Source organism: Hippocampus bargibanti, linkage group LG02 (assembly GCF_051943395.1).
Source record: "Hippocampus bargibanti isolate YZ-2025 linkage group LG02, ASM5194339v1, whole genome shotgun sequence".
In the NCBI taxonomy this organism is placed as follows: Eukaryota; Metazoa; Chordata; class Actinopteri; order Syngnathiformes; family Syngnathidae; genus Hippocampus; species Hippocampus bargibanti.
Window position 1 is genome coordinate 34105444 of NC_142735.1, and position 20706 is coordinate 34126149.

At 43.8% G+C, this 20706-nt stretch overlaps 1 protein-coding gene and 1 long non-coding RNA gene across 3 annotated transcripts; one reads left to right on the plus strand and one right to left on the minus strand.

Moving 5' to 3' along the window:
* Nucleotides 1–1201: 1201 nt before the first annotated feature.
* Nucleotides 1202–18702, minus strand: slitrk4 (SLIT and NTRK-like family, member 4). 2 transcript variants are annotated; one of them, XM_088991105.1, is made up of 3 exons: nt 17674–18702; nt 3014–5539; nt 1202–2744 (listed from the first exon to the last, which is right to left on the minus strand). In XM_088991105.1, the coding sequence occupies exons 2-3, from the start codon at nt 5493–5495 to the stop codon at nt 2665–2667; spliced, it is 2562 nt and encodes an 853-aa protein (XP_088847231.1). In that variant the 5' UTR covers nt 5496–5539; nt 17674–18702; the 3' UTR covers nt 1202–2664. The 2 variants fall into 2 exon arrangements, with proteins under 2 accessions (XP_088847231.1, XP_088847230.1); XM_088991104.1 differs by having other exon boundaries at nt 1202–2748.
* On the plus strand, nt 8604–13955 carry LOC148902504 (uncharacterized). Its single transcript, XR_016118040.1, has 3 exons — nt 8604–8855; nt 9725–12349; nt 12869–13955. It is a non-coding gene; the product is annotated as an uncharacterized LOC148902504 (long non-coding RNA).
* Nucleotides 18703–20706: the final 2004 nt, after the last annotated feature.

Here is a 20706-nt window from a genome sequence, read left to right on the forward strand (position 1 = left end):
AAACGAGCAAAAATTATTCATATGGTACGGAACTGTGTCAGAGGCTACAGCTCGTGACGTCATCAGTGACCGCGGGGCGCAATGCTATTGGCTCCTTTGGGCCCTTCTAAATCTAACTATTTCTATGGCAGGGACCAATCAAAGCAGAGGTCTGGCACTGCCACCCCTGTCCATTAGGGATATAGGGTTAACAGCACAACTTTAGTTCGCTGATGAATCTTTTCAGATGAGGAGCGGAATGTCCGACACTTTTAAAGAAGTCGGCTGAAGAAACCTTTTCCTTGGCGTGTAGTGAAACAAATCCATTTCGAACTGTGTGTTCTCTTGCCACACGGCGACCTCAAACATAAATAAAACAAACAACATTTCAAGCCGTTTCCGACTTGAGCGTTCCCGAATATTGCACATGGCCTTTGATATGATTCTGTCCTTCATTTTAAGAGTGTGCACGTTTCCAGATTGACCACTCGCACATCAACAACCCGGAACCTTATGTTAGTTGAATGCACATTTATTTTGGTTGCATAAGTTCATAAGAAACCTTTTACAAGATGCCGTGGGGGGTGGGGGCGGAGTTGTAAAAATAAGGAAGCCGAGTGAGCCTTCGCAGACTTGTCATGCGAAACAACACAGATCACATTTCACCATCATGTTAACTTGTTAAGCAAACAGAAAACAGGAAAAAAAAAACAATGAAGCAAATCCTCTGTCACGTCTACCCGTGACGTGGATTACCTGCCATCAAAGTTACTTCTTCTCAGGGCATTTACGTACTATCCACTTTTTTTTCTTTCATAAGACAATCATCTCTTTAAATAACCCTGCATAGAAAAATAAACTACCTTCACTCTGAAGTGATAACTGAGTCTGGGGTGCAGTCTCCCGGGGGATGATTTTCCGTCATACAGCATCTGTGTGTGTGCGCGTGTGTGTGTGTGTGTTTGGTCATGTGTGTTCATGTGTGTGCGTGCAAATACTTGTCAGTGTATTTTACAAACCAGTCCCACTGATAAAATGATGTAAGACTTACAAAATAAATTCCAAGTTACGCTTACATGGCAAGCAGCTTTGTACTCTTTTATCCTTGGCTTTTCACTTGAACCAACATCCCTACTGGCTTCCACCCCAAAATCACACATTTTGAAATCGTAACACAACTCCATTGGGATACATACTAAACCAGGGTGTCAAACACTGTCCTCGAGGGATGCCGTCCAATATGTTTTCCAAGTCCGATTGCAACGCGCCAGATTCAAGGGACCGGGCTCATGTCAGACTTCTGCAGAGCTTGCTGATGATCTGATCATGAGAATAAGGTGTGTCCATTGAATCAGGTGTGTTGCAACAGGGAGTCTTGAAAAACATGTAGGAAGGCGGCCCTCGAGGATGGGATTCTGACATCCCTGCACTAGACCATGGGTGTCAGAATCCGGTCCTCCGGTCCGACATTTTTTCCAAGTCTCCCTATTGCAACGCACCTGATTCAATGGATACATCTGATTCTCATGATCAGATCATCAGCAAGTTCTGTGGAAGTCTGACATGAGCCCGTTCCCTCCAATCAGGTGCGTTGCAATAGGGAGACTTGGAAAACATGTAGGACGGCGGCCGTCGAGGACCAGAGTTTCATACTCCCGCACTCAATTGTATTTGAACATGGCTCTTTATACAAAAGAAAAAAAGTCATGGGTCAAAGTCTCGAGAGTTTGCGATTGTTGCCTTCCAATGAACACCAAAAAAAAAAAAAAACAGAGTCATTTTGCCTTTCAGCGTAGAATGGCGATTCAGGATTGTGCTATCCTGAAAAAAATAGCATATAGTCTGCAAGCAGCCCCAGAGAGTTTCCCCAAGAACAAAGCAAATTCCAAACAATGCAGAACAAAAAAATACAATACAACTAAAGAAGAGAAGGTAGAATCCACTGAGTGGTTCGTTGTAACTCATCCCAGAAAGTAGTCGTAACAAATTACAGGTAACATTCAATTTACGACCGGCTTGACTTAAGACCAACCATACTTAGGACCATGACCTCCAGACCCCATTTCTTAAAATTTTAATTCTACGCAATGGCACCGCAACGAGCTAGCAGGCCGGCAACGCGTAGGCCAATTTTGGCCAGCCAGCCAGCATATCACTCTCGCACAGCAATCGACCGTGTGATGGCACCAGACGGGGGAGTTTGCCAGTCATTTAGCCTCCAAGTCTCTATTCAACATTTTGAATGGGTTTCAACTGACGACCATTTTGACTTACGACCGTTTGGTCACAACGGAACTCGGTTGTAAGTCAGATGTTACCTGTACCTGTACATTTTGCAGCCAAGGACACGACTGAGGTGCCCTCATTTTTTCTTCTCTGACTGTATATGAACCGGCGAGGTATATTCTCAAGCAGTTTCAGGAAGCGGTGTAAAAAATGAATATGAATATGAAAGAAAATAACACCAGCAACAAAAATGGAGAGGAAAAAATGAAAAGGCGCCATTTCCAGGGCAGCAAAAAAAAAACGACTAAGACCGTCTGGTTGTCTGTAGGCTGTCTTGTGGTGTGGAGATGCCGATCCATACATGCGTCACGGTATGATCCAAGTGTCTTTCACTTCACTTTAACGTGTATCCTCGTTGATCCAAGTAAAAGCTTTGTAGTATGGAGCCATTTTGTCCATCTAAGCCCTGGTCATTAGGATTTCCCAGAAGGCACTTTTTGGCTGAATATGTGTGTGTGCGAGGGAGTGTGTGCGCACAGCTGGCTGCAAAGAGAAAAGGGAAGATAGAAAAGAAAACATTGGGCGGTTACATGACGCGTGCAACTGGAAAGGGGGAGGTGGTGACCCCGACGTGATGACCTCCCCCATCTGTTTTGACCTGCGTCTGACGCTGCCACGTTTGTACGCCGTCACGCCACTGAATGGCACGCATTCGCTTTCTACATTTTGGTCAGTGCGGTCTGCTCCTCAAGCACCTGAAGGTAATCAGGTGTTACTTGGAGTTTGGCTTTCAGCTGGTAATACTCACTTTTTCTTTGCTCCACCACGATCTTACTGTGGTTGCCACCTATCAGCGAGGCTTTCTTCGTCTTTCGATCAAGTGTTTTCTCCGGGTAGCGGATTTCGTAGCCGCCCATTCCGATGCTGCTGAAATCTCTCTTGCCGTCCAGGAAGTTTTGGATAAACATGCCGGGATCTCGATTGGGGAGGAATTCCTCAAGTTCGTCGATCGTACTGAGGCGCTTTTGGCGCTCCAAGGTGGAAAGCGCGTCCTTGTCCTTCTCGGCGCAACTGCGAAGGATAATTTTCTGCCTTTGCGAATCAGCAAACTGAAAGCCGGCGTCCAGGTCGGATGAACGTCCAATACCGCAAGTGTGGCTCTTGCTGATGTGTTCGATGGTTTGGGGGATAAAGGTCTGGGCCCCCAGTTCGTCTCCTGGAACCGAACCTTTTTTGCCCGACTTGTGGCCGTGCCGGTGCAGCTGCAGTGACATGGAAGCGCACTCCTGATTCCCCAGTTCCTGCCGACCGGCTGGCTTTTTATTCCGTCTGAGGACAAAGACTAGAAGGCAGAAGGCCACGAACACTGTGAGGATTAGCACGACCAGGATACTCAGGATCATGATGGAGAGGGGCACGGGTCCTCCCGGCTGGGCTTTGCCGACTCCCGCGGGTGACTGGGAAGTCAGCAGCGGGGTGGCGCTTGTATAAATAAAGGGTGGCCGGGCGATCAGCTTTGGGCACAAGATCTCGTTTTTCAGAAGCCGGAGTTCGATGTTGGAGAACTGAACCGGGGAGGCGCACCTCACCTCTTTGGCGGCCACTCCGTCCCCGAGCTTGTCTAGCCATAGCTTCAGAGCCACCAAATCGCAGGAACACTCCCACGGGTTGCCCTCCAGGTCTATTTGGGTCAAAGAGCGCAGCTGGTCCAGGACGCCACTGACCGGCAGCGTCATGAAGTGGTTGTTCTTCAAATTGAGTTTGGCTAAGGAGACGCCTGCAAACACATAGGCGGGAAGACTCCGGAGCACATTGTTATTCAGATAGAGGAGCTGCAGGTTTGGCATGGAGTCAAACGTGCCGGCTAGGACTTCTTTAATGGCATTGTATTCCAAATACAGGTACTGTAGGTTTGCCAGGCCCAAAAACATCTCGGGGTGTAACTGCTCCAGCTGGTTGCCATTCAGATACAGTCTTCTCAAATTAGTGAGGTTCGCAAAGACTCCCTTCTGGACGCTGACAATTTGGTTGCTGCCAAGATGAAGTAAATCCAGACCTTCAAATCCGTGGAAATCATTCGGGCTGATGTCACTAATGTAATTGCCACTCAGATGAAGTTTCTTGGCGTTTGGCGGTTTTGGAATAAGATCTGCCAGACGTTTGATGTTTCTTTCCTGACAACTGACGCTAATGCCAAAATCCGAGGGGTGGGTTTTGCAGCCGCAAGGCTGCGGGCATAACACCGGGGGGCTCCGTGTCTGAAAGGAAACAATCTGGCTATTTCTTCCAAATGGGGGCAAACCGGCAACAATCCCATTTCCGTACATCTTGGATGAGTCGGTGGCCTTTGGCGATTTGGTGGTCATTGCAGACATGGAGGTCGCTGGGGAGGACTTAGCCGCGTCGGGGAGCGCAGGTGGCATTCGAACGTCAAAGTCACTTCCAGTGCCCATCGGGCAAAGTTCCTGCTTGTTGGTTTCTTTCAGCAGCCTTCCATACAAGTCGCTGGGCGTTTCGCAGATGGCCTCCCCAATAAAAATATTATAAGGCATATTTTCCAGCCAAGCCTTGAGAGGTGCCAAGTCGCAGGTACAATTCCAAGGGTTGTCATCCAACTGCAGCTCCACAATCCGCCCAATGTGCTCCAGAACTCCCAAATAAGGAAGCTTCTGGATCCGGTTTCCTCTGATGTCCAGGTGTGTGAGGGAGGCAAAGCGAAAAATGTTCTCAGGAAGTGCCTGAATCAGGTTGTCGTTCAGAATCAGCACTTTCAACTTGTGCAGTTTGTTGAACGATCCCTTTTCGATGTACTTGATCAAGTTGTAGTCGGCTTGAAGGTATTCCAAGTTTTCGATTCCTTGAAAGGTGTCCGCTTGCAGCGCCTTCAACTCGTTGTTGTTGAGGTGCAGCTGTTTCAAGGCGCTCATCCCCGCAAAGGCGCCACCTTCGATATTCTGCAGCTGATTGTTCCCCAGCTGCAGAGATACGGCATGGCTGAAGTTGAGAAATGAGTTTGGGTACAGGACAATTAAAAGGTTGTTTTGGAAGTTGAGGTGGTACAATGACGACACAGGCGGGATGAGTTGCGTGGGGCGATATACGGCCATCTTTTCACAGTTGACGTACAGCACGTTTTCCAGCGACAGGCAGGAGCAGGCGCTGCAAGTCTCGGACATCAAGTCCGGAGCGGCAGTCTCGGCCATTGGGAGTCCGTCCGACATGGTGGGGGACGAGAGGGAGGAGCTTGAGATTGAACAGGAAACCGTTGCCAGCAGGAGAAGGAGCATCATTTCGCCGATTCGAAATCCTCCCGGAGAAAATCATTTAGTCGCCTCTGGAAAAACAAAAAGAACAAAAGTCAGGTGCGCGCAGAATAACTCTGTGTCTTTGTGTTGTCATGTTATTAGTTATTTAGTTTTTTTTTTTGTTCTTTTGACTTCAAGACGGTGCCACGAGAGTGGTTGCCTTTACAGCAGCTCCTGTATTTTGTTTTTCTGCTTTCATTCCGTTCATAACTTTGCTGTTGTATAATCAGAATCAGAATCAGAATCAGAATTAGAAAACCTTTATTCGTCCCACAATGGGGAAATTTAAATTGTAAATGTAAATTTCTCCAATGCGAGACTAATAAAGGCAAATCCGATCCAATCGCACACGCGTACACATTCACACCACGATCAAACTCGTAGATGTGGTAATCATTAACACTCCTGTTGTCCTCATTTTCTGTATACACCTCGTGTCCTTCGGGTCAAAACGACCCGTCTTCAGTAAACCCCCCAAATAAGCAGCTTAACTGAACGGTTTGCAAGGTGGTCATGGTGGTGGATCCCAAAAAAGCAGGCAGAATGGAGCAGCAGGGTGTATTTGACAAATTGTATTAAAATAAAGTCAGCAGGAACAAACCTGACAGGGTGAAACAAACAATGACCCCAACAATGAATGGTGGTGCCGGGAGTCCTTTTAAGTGCCACTGATTGGAACGAGCAACACCTGTGCAGGTGCAGGCGGTGCCGACAGGTCCAACCGTTGGTCGCCAACCAGATCGTGACCCTCTACGTCATATTTTCAAATTACAAATACATTTGAGAATGGCAGTAAACAAATTAATTTCAACTTGATTTCCCCTCGGGTCATTTTCACTCAAATACTACCTTTGTACAGTGGGTCGGTTTACGAACACCTTGCCTTATTAATTTTTCGGTTTACGAATGTTAAATTTATGAAAATTAAACCTTGGCATAGGCACTACTTTTCGGGATACACACGGAACGCCGCCTCACCACGGCTGGCGGAGTAATCTTCAATCGTCAATCGTCTTCAAGGATTTAAAACAGATCCTTTTGCTGTTATGGGACCGAAAACAAGGCTAGTGTTCAGTCGAAGAAGACACAAAACAAAATTACGGTCGAGGAGAAGAAGTGGATCATTGAGAAACACGAAAGAGGTGTGCGTTTGTCTGATTTAACAGCCCAGTAGCAATATGCTAAGTTCACCATTGCTACCATGCCATTAAAGGTGCGTGTGTTGCTAAAGGTGTTTCTGTGCTGTCAAAGCAACGGTCTCGGGCAACAGAAGAGGTTGAAAAACGTATGTTAATTTGGATTAACGAAAAGCAGCGTGGATAACACATTCTGTCTGGGAAACAATTAAGTGCGTAAGCCTAGATACCACTGTACTTGTTTTTTGAACAGCTTCAATGGAAATTAGAATTTAAAAAAACATTTTTTCTATAGTGAGGGACAATCTATGAACATTAAAAAAGTTAAGTTAAAAAAAAATATGTTTTTTGGGCATTTTTAACAGTTTCTGGTCATTTTTACCCGAAGACCATAGGAGGGTTAAAATACTGGTTCAAAATCCATTACGATCTTGCTACGAATTCTTTCCGGAAAACATCAAATTGAATCACTCGATAATAATAATCAGTTTTTCTTTTTCTTCTTTTGATTTAAGGATGGTGCCGCGAGAGTGGCTGCCTTTCCAGGAGCTCCTGTATTTTGTTTTTCTACTTCTTTCTTTCCTTTCCTCTTCGTTTCATAACTTTGCTGCTGTGAAATGTCAATTTCTCCACTGAGAAACTAAAATCCAATCCAATCCAATGTATTCCCAAGCCTCTGAATGAATCCAACACAAGAGAACAATGGATAGAAAAAAGTGATATTTGGACTTGTTTCAACGGTGTCGTCAAAAGGCAACCTGGAAGTTCGTCATCCATTGATGATTTCAAGGCTAGACACGGATGGTTCGAGAACTTTAAGCGTCGTACAGGGATTCATAGTGTTACTCATCATGGTGAGGCACCAAATTCTGACAATAAAGCTGCCAGAGCTTACAAGGAGTCATTGCTCAAGATGGAGAAAGAAGGAGGCTACATTCCTTATTTGTACTGAAAAATACATTTTACATAAAATAGACTGTTGGGGTAATTCGCTATAAAAACATCTCTAAACATGGCTTTCCTTTACATGATGTCACATCTACATTATGTCACACACCGTGCGCCGTATAAAGCTCTCCCATTCCAGTTTGTCTCTCTCTCTCTCTATGCTTCCTCCTTAGCCGACACCGCGATGTCTCCGCTCTCTTCAATATTAAATCAACTGTCTGTTCAACACCTGGCTTCCTGATGATTTAACCATCGTCTGCCATCAACGCCCGTAGAAGCAATGAATCAGGGATGAACGATCAAAATAAACCAATTATTATTGGTGCCGTGAAAGACCCGGATCCTAGCTGATGGCTTCGAGAGTGGGGGAAGGAGTGGGCCCTCAAGTGAACAAAGCTCTCTTTTTCTTTCGACAGTGTTCGGAAAGAGTGGGCCGTCCCTCCCTTCTGGTGTCCGTCACTCAGGATTTTTTCACGGGTGAGTTGGGACCTCTAGCATGCAGCTATATTGAGTGAATGTATTGTGGAATTCTTCCGGCCAAAAGAATTCTAACTACAGTTAATCTGTGCATCGGTGAGCTTGAGGGCAGGTGAATGTCGTAAGGTAGACCAATTCTACCCGAGCTCTGTGGGTGTAGTCTTACTACGCTAGACTCTTTAATGCTTGTACGGGTTAAGAGTCATATTCCGTGCGCTTGGTGGACTATAGGGCTTAAGACCGAGACCCACGCAAGGGCTGGCGAAAAATGGATTTATTAATTTGGACCCAGACGATAAAGTGTTCTTTTCTCTTTAATTGCAGCTGCAGTAGATCGTGGGGGGGGGGGGCGTTTGGGGGAGCCGTCTGTCCGTTGTCTTTTGTGTGTGTCTTTTGTCTTCCTTTTTGTGCGTTTCATCGTGTGCTTTGCGTGTGTGCGCGCAATGTATTAGTGTATTTCTGTGTATGTGCGTGTGTTGTGTGAGATTCACTGTAACAAAGGGACGGGGGGAGAGGGGGGGTTGACTAGAGAGCGCGGACAGCCCACTCCTCCTCCTTCTTCTTCTCTGCCCGAAAGAGGGGGTGGGGGTAAATTCACAGCCGCATTCCAGGATGAATAAGGTTTGCATTAACATTCACAAACGTATTGTGCAAAAAAAACCTTTGTTTTTGCCGCATGTAATTCTGCCGCCCAGTTCTCTCTTCTTCACAGGACGAGAGATTGCCTTGTTATTACAAGAGGACTCAATGGGGGTCCCGTGCAGAGGACTATCCTGTCTCATTGGTAAACCTGTCCAATCATTACAGCTCGAATTCTTCATGAAAGACATAACACTGTTTTTTTTCCCATAGCTCTTTGATGAATACGTCTATGTAAGCTCTCAGTCGTACAGGAGTGGTCCATCGATGAGAAGGTTTCTTCAGTCTGTCATCTGTACAAATCTGTACAAATACGTCCGAAACCTTCAAATTTGTACAGATTACGGCTGAAAAAAACATTCTCATCGATCTTTGATGAATACTGTCGACTTGAAACAAAAACTACATTAAATAGGCAGGCAAATTAGACTGAGTGAACAAATAAATAACCTAACAAACAGATGAATAAACAGAAGCCGAACTTGAGTGAATTTGAAAGCAAAAGTAAAGTTTTTTTGTTAGATTAAATACATTGTTTTAACTAAGAGAATTGAACACCTTGAAGTCAGGATTCCAATGTTTTTGTCTGCGATCGGGACGAATCATTTTGAAATCGTGATTTGGCCGAATGCAAAATTATATGGAATTTGTCTAAAATGACAGTTCAATTGGAAAAAGTAAATTAGGCTAAATGACAGGAACATTTCTCTCGAATTGGATGGAATTGGCAAGGTAAATGTTGCTTGATTCGCTGGTGATTAATTAATTAAAAGAGATTCACCAGTTGATATCGTGGAACTTTCCGTAAGAGAAGAGTTTTTATAGATTGAGATAACGATTGTGTCATGATCATTACACTTGTTTTGACCTGACAATTGTCATCCCCCTGAAGTCAAAGAACAGATGATTTGATTCACCTTTATTAGTTTCTAAGCGGAGAAATTAATTTGAAGAGGACACGATTGAATTGCAAAATTTGTTGACTAAACTTTTTTTCATTATGCTTTCATGCAGGTGATGTGAACTGCTGGGATGGTGGTTGAGAAATTGTTCAATTTGCAGGAGGAATTGATGAACTGTGAGATGCACAAGCCAATTACATCCACCCATCCTGTGATTTTCCAGGCGCAGACACTGCTGAATCAGAGTTCTCGCATTTTGATTCTGCATTTTGATTCCTGATGTTTTTGGAAACACAATTTAATCTCTGTTTCAATTGTCATAGGAGATCCGACAAAGAGAAGCTGCAACGGCTGGTGTGATGCACCTGCACATCTAGAGTTTGGCACACCCAACTGGTGATTTGGGATCGATGACAGAGCCCTTATTGATAATAGTTTTGATTTCCAAAAGTATGGTGTTTGGCATTTATTAAAATGCATGACAATTTTTATTTTTTGCAAATAGTTCTCATCCAACCATCTAGCGAGCGACAAATTGTGACAATTAGGCTTGATCGAACGAAAGATATCCAACGTTGGAGATGCGATGGCGGAAATCCAACGTTTATTAAGACAGCCGCATATGCTAAATTATCGTCTGGCAGGCTTTGCGTACAGTGATGACATTTGTCAGTTCAAAAGTAGTTTATAGTTACGACTAAAAAGGCAGGGTAACCTGTCGAGATTGATTTGATTACAAATTATCATTATTATGAATTGTGTTGGACTAGTTCGCCATACAAACATCTCTAAACATCGCTCTGTAATCTGCCTTCCTTTACATGATGTCACATTTACATTACGTCACATCCTATCGCGTGACACACTGTGCGCTGCATAAATACTCCCGCAGACTCGCTCTCTCGCCATGCTTCCTGCTTCGCAGACCCCACGATGTCTCCGCTCTCTCCAAGATTAAACCAACTTTCTGTTTTACACCTGGCTCCCTGATGATTGAACCATCCTCTTCCATCAACAACCGTCGAAGCAATGAACCAAGGGCGAACGATCAAAATAATCCAACAAATTGAATGCAGTGCACATCAAAGTAATTTCTCGCCGGTAAGAATGAAATTGACGGATAAGTTGAGTGGGGGTCAGTCAGAGATTCAGGCGCAATCAGATATTATATTGCATAGGGCTTCCACTCCACTTCGGGAGGAATTTTATAAACAAATTCATGGTTGTGCTATGGGCTCATCAGTTTCACCCATAGTGGCTAATCTGTACATGGAAGAGATGGAGAAACAGGCCTTCACATCCTTCCCGGGGACAAAACCTAGACACTGGTTTAGATATGTGGACGACACTTTTGTCATAATTAAAAAATAAGAAATTCAATCTTCCACGGATCACCTCAACTCTGTAGACATCAACATTAAATTTACTCATCAGAACCAACGAGCCTTCTTGGATTGTAAAGTAATTATAAAAGAGGACAGAGGGCTAAAAACAGAAGTCTTTAGGAAGGCTACGCACACTGACCAATACTTACTTTTTGACTCTAACCACCCTTTCCAACACAAACTAGGAGTTATCAGCATAGGGCTAAACTAATACCAACTAGCATTGAAGGTAGAGAAAAGGAGTCAAAACATATCAGGACAGCACTCACTAACTGTGGGTACCCTCAGTGGTCATTCAACGAATGTCAGAAAGAAAGAGTAGGGAATGAAACCAAAAATTTTCAAGATGCAAAAAGGAGAGGAGTAGCAGTACCTTACATTGCAGGAGTTTCTGAAAAATTACAGAGTCCTTTGGCAACACAAAATTCCTACTTATTTTAAACCGATAAACACGTTAAGGCAAAAATTAGTGCATCCAAAAGATAGGCTACCAAATGAAAAAAGAAGTAATGTAGTTTATTCCATACATTGTAAGAATGAAAATTGTAAAGAGCAGTACATTGGGGAGACTCAACAAATTCTCAAAAAAATACTTTATGAACATCGTAGGGATAATACAAGTGGGCCTCAATCGGCAGTACATTTGCACCTAAAAGCTAGCAACCACTCATTTGAAGGCAATGAGGTTAAAATATTAGCGAAAGAACATAGATGGTTTGAAAGGGGGGTAAAAGAAGTGATTCCTATAAAACAACAAAATCCTTCATTAAACCGGTCTGGTGGGGTGAGGTTCAATTTGTATCGTTCATACAATAGCCTGCTTGGGCAAAACAGGGTAGGCAACATTCATAATGCTGATGAGGTGATACCGGTGGGACTGGGGCAAATAGCCCAGTCGTTAGTCAGGAATGTAGGAACAATCAGTGGGGCCACAGGGAGTGGTCCTCTGCTCCCCCCAACCTGAGAGTAGGGACCTATCGTAGCTGTGTCCAGTGACGCCATGTCTGGACATTGGGGATATATAAATAGGGCCGATACGACCAGTTAGACTTTAGTTCGCTGACGAAGCGTCTTGGATAGGAGGCGAAACGTCCGAAACCTTCAAATTTGTCCAGATGACGGCTGAAGAAACCTTCTCATCGATGGACCACTTCTGTACGACTGAGAGCTTACACAGACATAGGGCTTCCATGCTAACCAGCTTCTTTCAGAATTGGGAGAAGGAGATCCTTCAGAAGGGGAGAACTCCTGGTGCATCCGTGCCAGGGTGACCGGAGATGAAGCTGGGTTGCGCGGATGGATGTCCTATGCAGAAGCTAAACTGACTGTGCCCTCCAACTGAATGACAAAAGGCGAGTATGATGACCATTTACGCAGATTGCCATAATGTTGCTGACCATGTCAACTTGTGCTAAAGAATTGTGGAAGGCTGTCCTCCACCCAAGCAATGTGGCGACTTGCCAAAATTTGGCCTCCAAATTTATGGAACAATGATTGACAGATGGTTTTATATAAATTGATAATCTGTGCAATGTCAATGATGGATCGTGTTCCACGCAAACACGTTCCCTCTTGGCAAATTGACAGTTTTCATGTCTCAACAGGGGGGAGTGACGATAGCTCAGATTATCATTGCCAAAATTTTCACTTTTTGTAGTGAGTGATGTTGGCTGCAATCTCATTCCCCAAGAAAGTGGTGCCCTCCAGAAATGCAGACTCACTAACCACTAACATGTACTAACATCTAACAATGACTTACTGCCATTTCTGTGAGAGAATGCATTGCAGAAACGTCAAGAAAGTGTGATGTGTAGAATGAAACCATCCTTTCGACATGTGACCTGGCATGAGTCTTCTTTTGTTCTCCACAGGATGGAGCTGCGGTCTGAAGGGAATGACGTGGACCACACCAACGTGGGATGGACCGGTTGCAGAGCTGCTGGCCGTCTTAGCAGCCACAAGCTTTATCTGGATTCGCGAGGATATCGTTCGTCAAGAAGATTCCCGATGCACGTCACTGAAGCCCCGTCGACAGATCACAACCTCTTTCCCAGTCACCAGCTCATCCGTGCCACACCCTGGGGCCTGTTTGCGACAAATGCTTCAAACAATTTCGTTCCTCCTCGTCGTCTTGGTGATCACCATCCAGGATGCCATGAAGATTTGGCTGTTATAGCGAATGACATGACTTTAATTTGAAATTGTTTCCATTGCGATTGTTCTATTTTGTGATTTTCTTTTCTTTTTTCTTTCTTCTTTCGGTTCACCTGCACCGATGTTAGATATGTTCGTCAGGGGGGAGATGTTGGGGTAATTCGCTATGCAAACATCTCTAAACATCGCTTTCTAATATATGTTTACGTTTTGGACTTCCTGATACGTCATATCTTGCCTTCCTTTACATGGTGTCGCATCTACATTACGTAACATCCTATCGCATCACACACTGCGCGCTGTATAAATGTTCTGCCATTCCAGTTCGTCTCTCTCTCCCTTCATTCTTCCTCTCAGCCAACACCACGATGTCTCCGCTCTCTTCAAGATTAAACCAGCTTTCTGTTCAACACCTGGCTTCCTGATGATTTAACCATCCTCTGCCATCAACGCCCGTGGAAGCAATGAATCAGGGACGAACGATCAAACTAAACCCATTATAGACGCTCTACAAAGACATGTACATGTACAACTGGAGAGAATTCTACAAAGTCTTCGTATGTACGTTATACATACCAATCATGAAACATACAAACGCTCCACAAATTACGAACGAGATGCGCTCCGAACGGTCGCTTGTTTGTAAGCAATCTACGAACAAATTCACCTTACAAATGAACGTTCGGAGCGTCTGTATGTTTAATGCTTAGATAAGTATGTGGAAGTTTTATGTAAATATGTTTCGGATTGTCGAAGTAACCTGTCTTGGACTGTACTGAAAGATAAACATTGAATAAAATTGATGCTCTATAACAGGGGTCTCCACACTTTTTTCCTGTGAGGGCCACATAACTTTTCCCCTCTGTGGTGGGGGGGCCGGTGTCAGTTTGTAACAGAAAAAGTGTGACGATCGTAGGGGAGCTTGAAAAAATGTTTTCCAGAAAGCCACACATAACCAAATAACCCTTTCCAGGTTCTTTACAGAAAAAAGTCAGGAAAAAAAATAATACCACTATTAATGAAATAAATTATAACTAAATAACCCTCTCTGAGTTCTTCACAGAAAAAAATCAGGAGATAAAACTATTTATGATATAAATAATAACTAAATAACTGGGTTCTTCATAGAAAACCAGGAAACAAATAACACTATTTATGAAATAAATAATAACGAAATAACTCTCTCTGTGTTCTTCATGGAAAAAAAGCAATGGAACATTAACTTTCTGTTGTGCCATGAACAATCTTCACAGATAAAAGTTCAGCTCAGTTGTCAGAGCAGAATCTTCTTGTGTTCCTTCCTTATAATCCTTTTGTAGTTTTCAGTAGGCTTGTAGACACCGCTGTTTGCAGCTCTCTCTCATCAACTTCCCTGTGAAAACCACAAAGGAAGCAGGTTGAGAAAGTGAACTAAGTGATACAGCATCTACACAGCACAATACATTTCACTACCAGTATGGCTGTAAAATGGATTTTATCCCAGTAGATTTTATTATGATTATATTTGTTAATGCTCAGAATGACTCATGCAAGTCAGAAAAGTGAGCTTACCTATGTATGTTCATCAGTGTGAACTGGTTGTCTGCATCTGGCTGGTGAGAAGTTGAATATCAGGTTCCATTCTAGTTGCAGTCAGTCTCAAGCACTGATGCAAATGTTCTTCTGTCAATCTTGATCTCATCGGAGATTTCAGCAGTTTCATGCCAGAAAAGCTTTTCTCGCAGATATACGTGCTGCCAAAAACTGTGGACATTTTCATCAGAATCAGAATACCTTTATTCGTCCCACAATGGGGACATTTGCAATAACATTGTGTGTTTTTTGATGTTAGGAAATGTGTCGTTTGGGAGGTCGGCATAGAAGTCAATGAGACTGTTGGGCCTGAATACATCTTTCAGACGATAAACAGTTCTGTAACTCAGGTCCAACTTCTCCATGGTTTGGTACACTTGGTCAAAAATATCATCTTCCGTGGTAGTCCCTTTGAGACTTTGGAGGGCTGCCAGCTCCTCGCATATCTCAAAGTTTGCGCTAACTCCACCAATAAAAATGAGCAGTTGCGCTGTGTCTTGCACGTCCGTGCTCTCATCCAGTGCTAATGAAAAAAGTCAAATTCTTTCGTCTTCTGCTGCAGCTGGGCATATACATTCATCCCGATTTCTTCACCGCATCTGGTGATTGTACTCGACGACAGACTTACGGCATTATATGCATATTTCTTCTCGGGACACAACTCTTCCGCGACAGCATCCATGCATTTCTTAACAAACTCTCCGTCCGTAAAAGGCTTACCGCTGCTTGCTATCAGCTTAGCAACCGAATGCTGGCCCGAACGGATGCCTTCTTCAGCTGAGCTTGGCGTACAAATGTATTCTGCTGATATAGTAGTTCACTTTTTCGCTTTGAGAGTTTGTCTGCTCGTATTTGGCCTTACAAGCTATCGTACTTTGTGACGGGATTCATAGTGTCGGCGAAGATTGTATTCTTTGAATAACGCCACCGCCTCTTGTCACATGAGACAAACAGCCTTTTCTTTGCATTGAACATAAAAATAATCGTTTCTCCACTGCAGGTTAAATACCCTGCATTCTGAATCAATTTTTCTCTTACCTAATCTTTTTGCCATTATTCCGTTGTCTCTTTGACAGGAAGGTTTACAAGAGAAAACGGGTCTGGGACCAAATACAGCGCCAAACTGAGCGCACCTGAATGTCCCACCGGACTCCCCTCCACTTCCTCATACGTCACTTTCTTGTGTCGCGTCCCATTGTGACCGACTCCTTTAGCGTTCAATTGTGAGCAGGCGTGTTGGTATTGGTCAATCACAATTATAAACAACATACATTGATTACATTAATTAAAATAGGAACAGATAATGATTGAAACCCGACTTTTGACTTGTAAAAGGATTTTTTTTTTTTCTGGAGGCCAAATAGGGAAAAAATCTGATAGCATCGCTGGTATTGTTCAGGGGACCGGGCCAAATGTGCTGACGGGCCGAATACGGCCCGCGGCTCGTAGTTTGGTGACCACTGCTCTATAAAGATATGTACATGTACAACTGGAGAGAATTGTACATGTTACTACAAAAATGTTCGTATGTGCTGTTGTTTGTAACTCGAATGTTCGTAAGCAGAGGAGCGTGTGTACATGTACATATCTTTATAGAGCATATATTTTATTAAAGGTTTATTTTTTTAGTACAAACCAATACAGGTTACGTATACAAGCCTCAAACATATGCATACAAGCTTTTAACATACATTTTCTACAAAATATAGGACTGAAGAAATTACGAACAAATTATCCTTACGAACGACCGTTGGAACACATGCATGGCTTGAGGAGGATAAGAAGAAAAGACCGTCTGCGCAGAGCGCCGATGCATATGTGGAACTGTCACTGTTTGGAATTGAAGCGGATTGACGTGGGACAGGAGATGTGAGACAATCTCTTTTGGTCAATGGATGCTACAGCTGCGTGTTTGCTTTCAACATTTAGCTTGTAGTACACATGCACATTCCACCATGACGTCCCTGATCCACTGCTGAAAATGATGCTTTTGTCCTCTCCTCTTTCATTGAGAACTGCTTCATGTCACAAAGAGGGTACCGAAAGTGCTGAAGCATGAATGTGTCTTTGTGTAGTCATGTTATTTGCTATTTTATTATTTTATTTGTTTTACTTCAAAATGGCACCGCAAGAGTGGCTGCCTTTCCAACAGCTCATGTATTGTGTTTTTCTACTTCTTTCTTTCCTTTCCTGTTTCTTTCATGACTAAGCTGCTGTGAAAAGTCAATTTCTCCACTGCGAGAGTAATAAAGGCTCATTCATTCCAATCCAATGTGGGAAGAAAGCAGAGTACACGTATACCTTGGTTTACAAACACTTTAGCTCAAGAACTTTTCACCTGATGAACCTTCATGAGTCGACCATTGCGACGTGTGGCTAAGGGTGTTTCTATGTTGTCTAAGAAACAGTCTCAGGTAATAGAAGAGGTTGAAAACCTTGATTTGGATTAATGAAAAGCAGCTAGCATGTGACAGTGTGAGTGAGGGTATTATCGCCCAGAAAGCACAGCAATTTCACTCGGATATCATCAAGAGGCAACTACATCAACAACTATCACGAAGGTCAATAAAACCACTTTGTTACACAGTACAGTTTGTTTATTTCATTATAACCCAATAGCACATTTAAGACACATAAAATAAGGTATATTTTGTGTAGTTGTAAGGCTTATTTCATAGAAAATTAAGTTTTATGGGGACTTGGGAACAAATTATTCTCATTTTAATGGTTTCTTATGGCGAGATGAATAAGGGTATACATCCAATACAAAATGTAGCACTGAAGCAACTTGTGAACAAATTCAGCTTACGAACGACCATTCGGAACGTATCTCGTTGGTAAATTGGGGAGTGTGTGTTATTGAGGGAATCCTTTGAGAGTACATAGGGAGTTTTTTTTTCAGCTACATTGGAGATTACGCAAAAAGTACATGCAAAAAATGAAATCCTACCTAAAGCTGTTGCAGTTGACTCCTTTTGGAGACTCGGGGCGGCATCGTTGGGAGGCGGATGGGAAGCAACAAGGCTTGCCAGTACCTTCATTTCCATGCACACCAACGGAAAGCGAAGGCGCGCTCGCTGGGCTCCGGGTGGTGGTGGTGGTGGTCGTGAAAAGGGATGAGAGAGAGGGAGGCGACGGGCGAGCAGAGTGGGCTCCTATTTCACGCGATGCGGCTCTTGCTCATGGCTTGGAGAAAAAAAACTAATCAGCCCTGCTCCATGGGAATGGGCGAACACAAGCGCGGCTGTAAAATGAAAAGGAAAGAAGCCGAATTTATTGCAGTTGAAGCACAAGGGAGGGGGGGTAGTGGGTGGAGGGGAGGGGGCTATTCTAGAAATCCCGATCGCTCATCCAAGGCGTGGGAAGGTGCGCAAGGTTGATGATGTGATGCCACAAGTCATCCATTCTTGGAATCGTATCGCCGCGCGTCCACCGATCATACGCTTCATAAACGGCGGCCCGTTTGACAGAATCCAAAGTTTTTTTCACCAATCCAAAGGCAACTCGTTCCCGATCTTATTCGTGTATCGTTCTCCCATGATAGCTTAGTTTTCCATTGGCTGCTGCGGAAATCCCATTTGTATTCATCCTTCAACACCAGTTGCGGCAGAAAGCAAAACAAAAAAAGACAAGGCTGGGTTCTATTGATAATATAACGCCGCGTCAAATGATTTTAAATCAGTCGAATGCAACAAGAGAGGCAGCACAAACTGCTGCGTAAAAAAAAGGAACAATGCAGTTACTCCACTGCTCGTCCGATGCGGTGCAGGTGACCGGCAGCGAGCTCTACGCTTTCCGCCATTTAAACAAATAAATCAATCAATAAATAAAAACAACAACAAAAATCAACCCAGAGCAGGAAACTTGCGATTCAAAGACAAAAAAAAGGAGTCAGAGAGAGTGAGAGAACTGAAGCTTTTGCTTTGCCCTCCTGTAAAAGTGAACAATATCCGCGTCGGGTAGGGCGCCTACTCATTCCACTCGCAGCCGCATTCACTGAACCGCCGACACCGCCGGAGGAGGACGCAGAGACTGGATGGGGGGAGGAGGGAGAGCGAGAGAGAGAGAGAGAGAGAGAGAGAGAGAGAGAGAGAGAGAGAGAGAGAGAGAGAGAGAGAGAGAGAGAGAGAGAGAGAGAGATTAAGGGGGGATAAAGAGAGGGGTGGCGGAGAGAGAGTGAGAGAGGGTGAGAGAGACATAGAGAGGTGGAATGATAGAGAGAGAGAGGGAGAGGCAGAGACAGAGAGAGAGAAAGAGAGAGATATTAAGGGGGAATAAAGAGAGAGGGGTGGCGGAGAGAGAGTGAGAGAGGGTTAAAGCAGGGGTGTCAAACATACGGCCCGCGGGCCGGAACCGTCCCCCAAGGAGGTTCAATCAGGCCCGCAGGATAATTTGAAAGTGGAAAAATGCATAAAAGACATGGAATTGATATTTTTAATTCGCTGCAATTCATGGTTTATCCTCTAAGGGGCACACTCGTTCCATCAGATTAGAAGACACGCCGCATCACTGAGGCAGACTCAAAACAGCAGACGGTGTCAATGCGCCATCTACTGCTTGTTACGACGTTGTTAATACTTTGGTCTCTGCCTTTCCGCTACACCCTCATTAGCCAAAATGTCGTTATCCAAACGGAGAAAAGTAGATAAGGAATGTAGAATTTTCAAAGAAAAATGGACCACATCCTATTTATTTACAGAGATGCACGGAAAACCTTTGTGCTTGGTGTGTTTGCAACAAGTTTCGGTATTGAAGAAATATAATATTCGATGCCACTACAAGACTCATCAGAGCGAAAAATATGACGGGTTTCAAGGACAACTGAGAAGAGAAAAGATGAACGAATTGCTGGCGGGTCTGAGGAAACAGCAGTCAACTTTCATCCGGAGCCGAGAAGTCAGTGAAGCAGCGGTAAAAGCCAGCTACCTAATTTCTAGCGAAACAGCATTAGCATCGAAGCCGTATTTCAACTGTGACTTTGTTAAACGATGCATGATGAAGGCGGCTGAACTTGTATGTTCCGAGAAGCGACAAGCTTTTGCCAATATTAGCCTGACGAGGAATACTATAGCAGAGAGGATTTATTGTATTTTCCGTGGCAATTGACGAGAGCACTGACATCACAGACGTGGCCCAACTGGCCATATTTATTCGAGGAGTTGATGATACATTGACTGTTACTGAAGAGTTTCTTGAGTTGGTGCCAATGATGGACACCACAACAGCCGAGGACATTTTCGGCTCTGTCGTTGCTGTATTGGACAGAGTTGGAGTGGACTGGTCCCTCGCTGTCAGCCTGGCTACAGACGGGGCGTCATCCATGGTCGGAAAGAAAGCAGGTGTCGCGACAAAGTTCAAAGACAAAGTACAAGCCCTTAATGGAGGAGATCGTTTCTGGACATTTCACTGTATTTTGCACCAGGAGGCATTGTGTTGCAAGTCGCTGAAAATGGACCACGTCATGGAGGTGGTTGTTCGCACTGTAAATTTCATCCGGTCCAGAGGTCTGAACCATCGTCAGTTTGACAAACTTCTCAGCGACAGCAACATTACCCACAGCCTGCCATAGAACACTTTAATGTTATTCAGCAGGTTAACAGCAGTACTGTTCATAACACTCCATAAATTTTCAGTATGTATTGTATGTGTATGTATGTTTCATGTATGAAGTTTACAGATTTACAGGACAGGTGAACATTTTCTTCATTACACATTTAAAATCACTCTCCTGAGTGTACGCCGGGATTACATTTAGATTTTATATGCGTATGTGTAAGTGGTTTTAAAAATTCCCTTCCTTTAAAAGTCTCATTTAATCTTAAAGTGCATTACTATATTTTTCAGTACCAATTAAAGTTTTGTGCCTTTGTACAATCAGTGGGATCAGTTGCAATGCATATTTGTGAATGATAAAAGTAAATTGCACATTTGTCTCAGGAAATATGAGGTGTTTCATGAAATGATTTGTAAAAGGATAGTTCAT

Coding starts and splice junctions, on each gene's coding strand:
- slitrk4 (XM_088991104.1), bottom strand. CDS start 5,495: ATGATGCTCCTTCTCCTGCTGGCAACGGTTTCCTGTTCAATCTCAAGC. Junction 2,749..3,013: donor CGTGGTGGAGCAAAGAAAAA/GTGAGTATTACC, acceptor TTCTCTTTGCAG/CCAGCTGTGCGCACACACTC.